The sequence below is a fragment of the Salmo trutta genome, chromosome 29, assembly GCF_901001165.1.
Source record: "Salmo trutta chromosome 29, fSalTru1.1, whole genome shotgun sequence".
In the NCBI taxonomy this organism is placed as follows: Eukaryota; Metazoa; Chordata; class Actinopteri; order Salmoniformes; family Salmonidae; genus Salmo; species Salmo trutta.
This window is the reverse complement of record NC_042985.1, coordinates 37,999,631-38,011,701: the sequence shown is the minus strand read 5'-3', so window position 1 is coordinate 38,011,701 and position 12,071 is coordinate 37,999,631. Positions and strand designations below refer to the sequence as shown.

Here is a 12,071-nt window from a genome sequence, read left to right as displayed (position 1 = left end):
AACAAGACGCAGGCCAAGCAATGGTAATTGATTTAGGAAATTGATTCAGGGCACATCATATGACATAAAGAATGGAGGCCTGGAGATGATAAACGTGTTTAAGTTAATTAAAGGTCAATTACAGTGAGACGAGCGGACTTTTGCGTGCCATTAACCAGAGGACAAAATGTCATGATCGCCACAGCCCGAGTCATAGGTCATCCTGCTATAGGCAAGCACCTTTGAGGTTAGACAGAGCACAGTGCATAGCGGTCATACCAGCTAAAGGTCACGGTAACCTTTATAGCTCGACACTAAATCTAACACACACCTCTATAAATCACACACTGTCACCTCGCCTTGTAACCCATGTCAATGTAATTTAGCGAGGAGACAGGCAGCACACACACTCTCTATAGGTCAGTGTCACGTGCATACACGCGCACGAACGAACGCAGGCACGCACGCACACACGCACACACACAAACACACATAGTGTTTCGACTGTCCTCGCAATACGCAGTATTGAAGCTCGTACTGTTCATTTCTGTATCCATAAAGCTCCCTTAGCCAAGGTAGAAGAATCACATGACCAGCCAGATAAATAGGCGAAGCATCTGGCAACCACAAATCATATCTAGTTTGACTCATAACATTGTCGATCTAACGAATAACCTTTGATGCCCTCAACATGGGTAACAAAGACGAATACTCTATTTCATGGCCCAACTCACACACATCGTAGTAAAGCGCTTCAGCACTGACGCAGTGCATCGTGGGTGGAAGAGGGTGTCTGCACTCAGCGACCTGTATCCACAGAGTGTCTCAGAGCAGCAGTGCTGATCTGGAATCAGTTTAGCCTTTCATATCACAATGAATAATATTATATGGACAGATCTTAAATCAGCACCCTTGCTGTAATATGAGACGCTTTGTGGATAGGCCTTGGTCTATTCTGAGAAAGGGTGACTCCTATGGCCTCCCACACTATAACGGCTTGATTAGGGTAGCTGCTATACTCACAGACATCATCATCCACATCATGACCAGGACAGACAGTCAGCGCTTAATGACTTGGCAGGTGGTTTAGACATTTGGTCCTTTATGACTGTGCATGTGTCTGGAATTCAACCTTGGGCAATATGGCCCACTCAAAGCCTGATCCATGACTCGAAATACGATCAAGACGTGTGTGTGTGTGTGTGTGTGTGTGTGTGTGTGTGTGTGTGTGTGTGTGTGTGTGTGTGTGTACATACATTGATCGTATATCGAGTCATGGATCAGGCTTTGAGTGGGCCATATTGACCCCCGGTTGAATTCCAGACACATGCACAGTCATAAAAGGTGTGTGTGTGTGCGTGTGTGTGTGAGGACGGACGTACCTTTGTGCAGGTGAGCGGCTGGTTTGGTCTTGTCTGTGAAGCCCTGACTGCGCCGGTTGCCGGCGGCCCCAACCGACCCGCGTGGTGTGATGTCACTGCCAGCAGTGGACACCCTCGCACTAGGGCCTGGAAGTCTGAGAGACAGAGAGACAGAGAGAGAGAGACAGACAGAGACAGACAGAGAGAGACAGAGAGACAGAGAGACAGAGAGACAGAGAGACAGAGAGACAGAGAGAGAGAGAGAGAGCAATAGAGCATTTACACTCAATGGCACAAGCAGCAAGGTTTAGGCAATACATCCATTAAAAACGTTCCAATATTTTCCCGCCTATCTGTAACCCCATATTATTAGCTAATCTCCTGTGTAGCCGTAGCCAGGAGTCAAAGTCAGCATTCGACACTCTATTCCAGCCGGGTCTGTCTCTCACGGAGGCCTATAAATTGCTAATCCAGCATTAGTGGAGGAAACATAATTCTGTGGCTGTTCGACATTGGTCTGATAAATAGATTATGACCGGTAGTTCAATACCGGTGAGAAACATCGCAACTCTTATTTCCTTCTTGCCACTGTGGCCTTTAAAAAAAATATATATATATAAAAAAAAGAGGAATTTCCTTAACATGACCAAGTAGGACTGCATGGGCTTGTTAGTGGGAGAGTAGGTCTAGCTCAGACTGCTGTTAGCCCGTGAATTAACTGTCTTATGAATTAAACTGGAGTCTGGGCTATAAGAAGTCATTATTAAGTTCCTGTCTGACAATAAAGACTGACGACATGAGCGTGCTGAAATGAACACACTGAAAATGTTAGCGTATAAACAATATCTTTTTATTTTATATCCATTTAGCAGACAGTTCTATTTAACGGGACTTAAAGTCGACTTACTTGCGATGCAGACATTTTACGGACGGGGGATGCTGGTAATCAGACCCCACTATTCTGGCATTGCAAGAACCGCGCTCTACCAACTGAGCTGCAAAAGGTAATACACGATTTAACTCTGAGGGAGATATTAAGTCACAGGCTTCACTGCTAGCCTATTCCTGACATACACTGTTTGCGATTCACTGATGAAAAGTATTCTGTCCGTTCTCGTTCAGGATGTGACCACATGAAATCGTAATCGTGAAACGATCCTAATGTCACCTGTGCTCCCCTTGGCTGCACATCAAGACAGTTTTCATTCAAGTCGAGAAAGTAAGAAAATTTAAAAATTCAGATTAAAAGGAAAAGCAGGGGAGGAGAAACGCATTACAATCTGAAAAGGAGAGAGAAAAACACCATTCCAGATATTGAATGTATTTATGCCCAGCTGAATATTAACCTGCAGTTACACATGCTGACCAGAGGGTGGGGCTGTTGCATTGTTTTTGAGGTACATTTTGACAGAGCAGGTGCAAAAACGACCAGGGATGGACAGCATGCACTCTCCACCGGGTCCGCTTCCTGTTTTCATGTATACAGTATATTCAACCTAACTTCTGTTGCCCCTGGAAAAACGGATGCGGGGACTCCGTTCAGGCACCTTTCTATGGCTGCTCTGTTGGGTTTAGGCAGCATGCAACAACACATCCTCCATTTACCTTCGTTTTAACGCGGTCATTTAGTTCAGAAAAACAGTGAACATGCTTGTGAAACAAAGTTCATGGCCATCGTTCATAAAGCATCTCAGAGTAGGCGTGTTAATCTCGGATTCGGTCCTTCCTTTTGAGACTTATATAAAAAAAGGCTAAACTGCTCCTAGGTCAGTACAACTACTTTATGGCACTTTATGAATATGGGCCCAGACGAATGTATAAAGTGTGTGACACGTCACCGAATAAACATTGTCGCACAGTACACAGTACAGTAGTAGTAGGATAGTGGTAGCGGCCTATCCTATCCGTTATCGTAACATCCAACCGAATTCAAGCCATCCACTCCTCCATCTCAGTTAACTATTAGGGCCACGCTCACAGTGAGACGCGCTCTCTCACATTCTTGCGTGCGCGCGCACGTGCACAGGTTATCCAAAGGTCCCTCACAGCCCATTAAGCAGATATGCCAAATGAGGCGTGATGCCAGAGTCGGACAGGACTTTCCAAAATGGAGTCCCCCTCTCTTCAAAACTCATGCCGAATAGAATAGCCGTTTCAGGTAGAAGTTCTAGGAAGATCTAGGATCACATTAATACACCCTCTATAGTAACCACAGCATGTTGACAAAGATCTGACCCTGTATCCGTTGTTATGGACAACTTCTACCTGCTCTGGAAACGGCGAGGAAAGGGGGGAGGATTAGAAGATGAGGAGGAGGAGTGGAGGAGGAAGATGCAGGACCACAAAGAAGAGGGAGCGGGAAAGAGGGAGAGAAAAAGAGCTGACCTAGAGGACTTTTTCTGACCGAGGGAAAACTTGAGCAGTTTACTCTGAGACCCATCCCTAGAGGAGAGAGAGAAAGACAGAGAAGGAGAGCGATATGGAAGATGAGAGAGAGAAAGAAAGGATCATTTTACATTTGCAGACGGACTGGTGCTAAGACACCCGGAAAGAGAGAGGAAACGAGACAGAGGCGACAAATTGAACACCGATGACATCGGCAAGAGGGAAGACGTCTTAAATTCGGAGTATCATGGAACTACATCTGCCCAGAATGCATCAGTGTAGCGGTGATCCAACAGGCTTACCTGGACTGCATCTCGACCTGTGCTGTTTTCTGGGCTGCTTGTGCTGTGGGGGCCGGAGTCTCATGCGCAGCGGGGGCAGGGTGGCTGCTGAGCTGGGCAGGGGCGCTGGTCTGCTGGCCCAGGGGAGGATGAGGGGTCTGGGCCTGGGACTTAAGGTGGGGCTGGGAGTACTGGCGGTGGGCCTGCTGCTGCTTGTAGCGAGACAGGCTGAAGAAGAGGCCCAGAATGGCCTTCAGATTCCCATTGCGGATCTCTGCGTAACGGAGCGCGGGGGAGAGAGGTAAATAAACAGACAAGGAGAGAGAGAGAGAGAGAGAGAGAGATGAAGAGGTAGGAAGGAGAGAGAGAGAGAGAGAGAGAGAGAGAGAGAGATGAAGAGGTAGGAAGGAGAGAGAGAGAGAGAGAGAGAGATGAAGAGGAAGAGGTAGGAAGAAGGAGAGAGAGAGAGAGAGAGAGATGAGATACAGAGAGGAAAGTAAGCTACAAGCTCACTACACAATATTGTAGCCACTACAGTCAGCCAGTGTAGTCTCAGCAGGTGTGTGTGACTGGTGAGTGTGAGTGTTTACCTTCTGCAGACAGACCCTGTATGTTGACTCCCTTGGCTACCAGGAAACTGAGGCAGGCATCAATGTTCTCAATCTGGAGGAGAAGAAGAAGAGAGAGAGAGACAGAGAACTCAGAACGGGTGCTTCTGAATTTACATTCAGACTGAACTCCACTCGGCGTACAGTCATAACGCACATAAGCAGTTATCAGCAGCCTGCTCAGAAACAGCAATCCCAAACACATGGCCAGCCGTGGAGTTCAGTGACGTGTTTACAGGGATTGACTTCGCAGAGCGCCGACCTGAGTAAGGCGAGTGGATCGTTTAATGACATAGCCTAGTCAAAGCAGTATTCAAATAAGCGTCCTACTTTGACCCTGTTACTAAGATACCGGCCAATGGAACCACATCGACCCAGCTGTGTTGAGCTGTCAACAATCGACAGCCAGGTGATATGATTGGTAGACAGAATTAGCTTCGGGTCAGGTGACCCTATTTCGATACAGCCCATTGGCTGCACATGTCATCACCAGGTGAACCAAATCAAATGGAGTAATTGAATGACATCATCGATAAAAAAAAGGGGGGGGGGGGGACAAAGGTTGTCAGCGGTCGGGTTCAGGTGAACAAACAGGGAGTGACTGAGCAGTATACCAATTGATTCTTACGCCACAGCCAGCTGTCACTTTCACTGTTCATACTGTTGAGGAGCGGCCATTTGGACTATACCCTTGACCGTTCAATCAGGGAACCCTCGTCAAAACGGAATCTGTCTTACGCTATATACCGAGGCATATTGAATCACCGCCATCGGTAATTTTCCACCAAAGCACTTACTACAAGCCACTCTGAAAACAGGTCGAACATTGTCCCTGCAAACTGTACACACCCGATGCTATAAGCAGACCTAGAATACATAAACAGCTTCCTGAAATAGAAGCAATCACAATTACCTTCTATTAGTGTGAATTGGGTTTCAACTGAGCAGAGTTCAGAGTTTCCATTTAGGAACATAACGTCGTACTTTATAGAAAACGGACTAAAATAACACTACCTATTCAATACATTAATGGCAATATCCTCCTTCTAGCCCTATGATTCTAGATCAGACATGTCAATGACGTCACATGACGAAACAGAAGCAGGCTCCGGATCAGTGAGTGAGCTGTAACGGCAGTCTGGACCCTCTGTCATCTCTGTGACCCGCTGACCCCAGAGCAGCTGTTATAGGGTGACACATGCTGGAGGGTCAGGGAGCACACAGACTGAGAACCAGGAGGAATTTAGACCAGGCTCTGCTCGCTACAAAGTTAAAATACCCCCCACTCACTAAAATACCCTGTCTTTTTAAATACCCCAGACCCAAATGCCTCCATCGCCTCACTGAACTACCCACCAGCCACCCTGAAATACCGCCCAGACCCTAGCTTAACTAAGATACCCCTCCTCTTAAATGTCACCATCTTCCTTGTGATATACCCGCACCCATACACAGGCAGGTACTCATGCGCATGCGCACGCGCGCACACACACACACACACACACACACACACACACACACACACACACACACACAATCAACACTACTAAAATACTGCCCTGACCCCCTTCTCTGATATACCTTTGACCCAAATACCCCTGGTACCGAGGGGGTTAAAAATAAGATGCTTCTGGCTAAATAAACACACCTGCTGAGAGATCAGTGCTCATACATTTTAGAAAACATATTTCATCTGTATTCAAACGGGGGACCGATTCCTAATTTCAACTTCGGCAATTCCAGTGTAGTGCGGGAAAAGTGAGAAATCATCCAACTGTTGGAATAGAAAATCAAACGAGGGAGACACAGGTGCTTTGACAACGAGTTCTCTACTTTAAAACACAACTGCCTATCTACCACTCCTCCTCTCGCACTTGTCCACTTTTTCCCCCGCTCCTGTCTTCCCCTCATCCTGTCCTGTCCTCTCTTCTGGTATCTCCACTCCTTTCTCTCCTCGGGCAGTGCTCCTCTCATCAACGATGTGCATGACTAATAAACCTTGAGTAAATACAGTCTGGTTATTCATTAGAATGTAGTAAAGCCACTGAGCCAATAGGTGTTGTGCCTAGCTTTGACGTCATGGGGACAACACACGTAGCCGTGATGGTGTATATACAGTTGAAGTCGGACGTTTACATACACTTAGGTCGAAGTCATTAAAACTCGCTTTTAAACCAATCCACAATTTTTTTTTCAACAAACTATAGTTTTGGCAAGTCGGTTAGGACATCAACTTTATGCATGACACAAGTAATTTTTCCAACAATTGTTTACAGACAGATTATTTCACTTATAATTCACTGTATCACAATTCCAGTGGGTCAGAAGTTTACATACACTAAGTTGACTGTGCCTTCAAACAGCTTGGAAAATTCCAGAAAATGATGTCATGGCTTTAGAAGCTTCTGATAGGCTAATTGACATCATTTGAGTCAATTGGAGGTGTACCTGTGGATGTATTTCAAGGCCTACCTTCAAATTCAGTGACTCTTTGCTTGACATCATTGGACATCAAAAGAAATCAGCCAAGACCTCAGAAAAAGAATAGTAGAGCTCCACAAGTCTGGTTCATCCTTGGGAGAAATGTCCAAATGCCTGAAGATACCACGTTCATCTGTACAAACAATAGTATGCAAGTATAAACACCATGGGATCACGCAGCCGTCATACCACTCAGGAAGGAGATGCGTTCTGTCTCCTAGAGATGAACGTACTTTGGTGCGAAAAGTGCAAATCAATCCCAGAACAACAGCAAAGGACCTTGTGAAGATGCTGGAGGAAACAGGTACAAAAGTATCTATATCCACAGTAAAACGAGTCCTATATCAACATAACCTGAGAGGCCGCTCAGCAAGGAAGAAGCCACTGCTCCAAAACCGGCATAAAAAAGCCAGACTACGGTTTGCAACTGCACATGGGGACAAAGATCTTATTTTTTGGAGAAATGTCCTCTGGTCTGATGAAACAAAAATAGAACTGTTTGGCCATAATGACCATCGTTATGTTTGGAGGAAAAAGGGGGAGGCTTGCAAGCCAAAGAACACCATCCCAACCGTGAAGCACGGGGGTGGCAGCATCATGTTGTGGGGGTGCAGGGGGGACCTGTGCACTTCACAAAATAGATGGCATCATGATGATGGAAACTTATGTGGATATATTGAAGCAACATCTCAAGACATCAGTCAGGAAGTTAAAACTTGGTCGCTTGGGTCTTCCAAATGGACAATAACCCCAAGCATACTTCCAAAGTTGTGGCAAAATGGCTTATGGACAACAAAGTCAAGGTATTGGAGTGGCCATCACAAAGCCCTGACCTCAGTCCTATAGAACATTTGTGGGCAGAACTGAAAAAGCGTGTGCGAGCAAGGAGGCCTACAAACCTGACTCAGTTACGGAATGGGCCAAAATTCACCCAACTTATTGTGGGAAGCTTGTGGAAGGCTACCCGAAACGTTTGACCAAAAGTTAAACAATTTAAAGGCAATGCTACCAAATACTATTGAGTGTCTGTAAACTTCTGACCCACTGGGAATGTGATGAAAGAAATAAAAGCTGAAATAAGTAATTCTCTCTACTATTATTCTGGCATTTCACATTCTTAAAATAAAGTGGTGATCCTCATCTAAGACTTTAGATTTTTACTAGGATTAAATGTCAGGAATTGTGAAAAACTGTGTTTAAATGTATTTGGCTAAGGTGTATGTAAACTTCCGACTTCAACTGTAAGTCTCTCCCTCTCCACCCAATACACTAAACACACACTAGACATGTCACAGACATGTCACAGCCACAGACAATCTAACCCTGCAGGTAGATTGAACACTGGACAGAAGTAGTACTCAAATTACACTGCAACTGAATAACTTGCAATCCCACATTTTTTAGAAACAGGCCCAGTTATATGGCCACCTAGGAAGCAACAGTAATTAGATCATTAAATCAACAATAATGAGAAATTACACTGCCTAAAAATGACCATTATTATTACTAAATAATACAAAATACCAACCGTCGTCATAGCAAAATACAACTTTCAAAACCAAGATGCAATTCTAATATGTCCATAGAGTTTCCTCTTACCTAGAAAGTTCTCTGAACCTGTCTTGATGGCATGAACACAGCAAATACAGTATCACACTAACCACTGTTCTATTGTACTGGGTCTCTCTCTCTCTCAGACACACACACCTCTCTCTAAGGCTGCCATCACATGCTGGGTCTCAGCCAGCTAGCAGCACAGTAGAGCCGGCCCTGCAACTGCCCAAGGAACAAACACTTTCTTACACCACAGAGAATCTATTGTTTGTTTGTGTGTGTGTGTGTGTGTGTGTGTGTGTGTGTGTGTGTGTGTGTGTGTGTGTGTGTGTGTGTGTACGCCCCCTCACCGGAAGCTTTGTTTATGTCTTAAGGAATCCTGGCTTGTGGCATGACTGAGTCGGCGCGTGTGCGTTTCTCTACCCCGCCTTTCACTCTCTCAGACAGTTTCACTGAGACTACCTCACCTGTGAACCAAGGTAACACTAACCCCGTAAATACCTCTCTCGCTTCACAATACCCTTACATTGTGGTTTTAGAGATTCAACAACCCTGTAGTCGGTCAACACAACGCATAACACAACTTTAACATACGGTCGTGTCCAAAAGTTTTGAGAATGACACAAATATTAATTCCCACGAACTTTGCTGCTTGCTTCAGTGTCTTTAGATATTTTTGTCAGATCTTACTATGGAATACTGAAGTATAATTACAAGCATTTCATAAGTGTCAAAGGCTTTTATTGACAATTACATGAAGTTGATGCAAAGAGTCAATATTTGCAGTGTTGACCCTTCTTTTTCAAGACCTCTGCAATCTGCCCTGGCATGCTGTCAATTAACTTCTGGGCCACATCCTGACTGATGGCAGCCCATTCTTTCATAATCAATGCTTGGAGTTTGTCAGAATTTGTGGGGTTATTGTTTGTCCACCCGCCTCTTGAGGATTGACCACAAGTTCTCAATGGGATTAAGGTCTGGGGAGTTTCCTGGCCATGGACCCAAAATATAGATATTTTGTTCCCCGAGCCACTTAGTTATCACTTTTGCCTTATGGCAAGGTGCTCCATCATGCTGGAAAAGGCATTGTTCGTCACCAAACTGTTTCTGGATGGTTGGGGGAAGTTGCTCTCGGAGGATGTGTTGGTACCATTCTTTATTCATGGCTGTGTTCTTAGGCAGACTTGTGAGTGAGCCCACTCCCTTGGCTGAGAAGCAACCCCACACATGAATGGTCTCAGGATGCTTTACTGTTGGCATGACACAGGACTGATGGTAGCGTTCACCTTGTCTTCTCTGGACAAGCTTTTTTCCGGATGCCCCAAACAATCGGAAAGGGGATTCATCAAAGAAAATTACTTTACCCCAGTCCTCAGCAGTCCAATCCCTGTACCTTTTGCAGAATATCAGTCTGTCCCTGATGTTTTCCTTGAGAGAAGTGGCTTCTTTGCTGCCCTTCTTGACACCAGGCCATCCTCCAAAAGTCTTCGCCTCACTGCGCTGCTGCCATTCCTGAGCAAGCTCTGTACTGGTGGTGCCCTGATCCCGCAGCTGAATCAACTTTAGGAGATGGTCCTGGCGCTTGCTGGACTTTCTTGGGTGCCCTGAAGCCTTCTTCACAACAATTGAACCGCTCTCCTTGAAGTTCTTGATTATCCGATAAATGGTTGATTTAGGTGCAATCTTACTGGCAGCAATATCCTTGCCTGTGAAGCCCTTTTTGTGCAAAGCAATGATGACGGCACGTGTTTCCTTGCAGGCAACCATGGTTGACAGAGGAAGAACAATGATTCCAAGCACCACCCTCCTTTTGAAGCTTCCAGTCTGTCATTCGAACTCAATCAGCATGACAGAGTGATCTCCAGCCTTGTCCTTGTCAACACTCACATGATGTCAGCTGGTCCTTTTGTGGCATGGCTGAAATGCAGTGGAAATGTTTTTTGGGGGGATTCAGTTCATCTGCATGGCAAAGAGGGACTTTGCAATGAATTGCAATTCATCTGATCACTCTTCATAACATTCTGGAGTATATGCAAATTGCCATCATACAAACTGAGGCAGCAGACTTTGTGAAAATGTATATTTGTGTCATTCTCAAAACTTTTGGCCACGACTGTACTGTACCTCCTGATGTAATTCAACTAGACAGTTTCATAGTGTTACACAACTACCTTCTTTGAAAGCTGGTAGTACTGGTGCCCAAGTGGCAAGTAACCCAACACACAAAAAAACAAACCAATAGCACCAATACTACAGTACTTTACAGTGAAACAATCAAACTAAATGCAGTCTAGATACAGCAGAGGACACAGAGTGACAAGAAATTAGGTAAATATACAATTCTCTAACCGCAGAGAAGGTGAGGAGGAGAGAGGGATGACAGGAGGAGCGCTAACCCAAATAGAGGCTCCAGCCGATACCTCGTGGTCAAACGGGTGACACTCCTCCATACGGGGTTGCCTAGCAACACTACGCAGCACTGTACCTGTGATTGCTCTGCACTCGCATCTGATTACATGGAGTTCGGCCAGCTGATACAAGTAGGTATCACACTCACACACACGTGCGCATGTATGCAGGAACGCACTCAAGCACACGCGCACACACACACACGTTGTCTGAAGGAGGTATCCCCCTAGCTGTCACACACCCTGATTACACGTTAACGTCAGACAGTATCCTGCTTGTGGTATCCTGCTTCCCCTATTCACCTGTGGGGACTCACATTATCGATCAATACAATCTATATGATCATATACTGTGTAAATATAGTAGTCATATAACCTATGAACGACCATGTCATTTAGTACTGAACCGTTGGGACACGGAAGGAACGCTGTATATAACATCATACGCTTAAAGTCAAACGCTGTTTAGTCAGGCTTACAGCTGTCATGGCCTTGAGTGGCACCTGAAGGTGAAACACGGGTTGACGTTGAGAACTGACAACGCCTTGATGTAAAGGAGGAAACGCCATTTGACGTTCTCTGAGGGCTTATGAAGCCTCCTAAGGCGTCGTTTTCATCGTTCCCAAGTAAGAGAGGCCTACTGGGAAGACGGGTCTGAACTGGTTTGGACCTGTACGGAGCTAGTAGTAACACTTGTTCCCAGTAGAGGAGAGAAACAGATCTCACGGGAACTAGAGCCAAACTGAGGGCGAAACAGGAAGTTGGAAATAAAACACTGTGACCCAGAAACACGACACACACAGCAATTAAACAATACACAGTAATAAATCTACCCGAACAACAGAGCAGTGTGTGTGTGTGTGTGTGTGTGTGTGTGTGTGTGTGTGACACAAATGTATCCCTCCACAGTAAGAAGTAGGCCTCTGACAGACCTAAAGCACTTCAGGGGATATGTGAGTGGGGGTGCAGTAAAGGGAGCGTCCTGTGTGGTTTTAGCACCTCTGTGTCACCACT

The 12,071-nt window shown here is 45.5% G+C and overlaps 1 protein-coding gene across 1 annotated transcript in view; it reads right to left on the bottom strand.

Moving 5' to 3' along the window:
• LOC115167569 (neuron navigator 2) overlaps positions 1–12,071 on the bottom strand; it is a gene marked incomplete in the record, with an annotated part of 313,298 nt that overhangs the window by 66,132 nt on the left and 235,095 nt on the right. Inside the window, 4 exon segments of the mRNA XM_029722138.1 lie at positions 1,362–1,495; positions 3,726–3,782; positions 4,028–4,280; positions 4,597–4,669. Coding sequence (XP_029577998.1) covers positions 1,362–1,495; positions 3,726–3,782; positions 4,028–4,280; positions 4,597–4,669 — 517 coding nt within the window.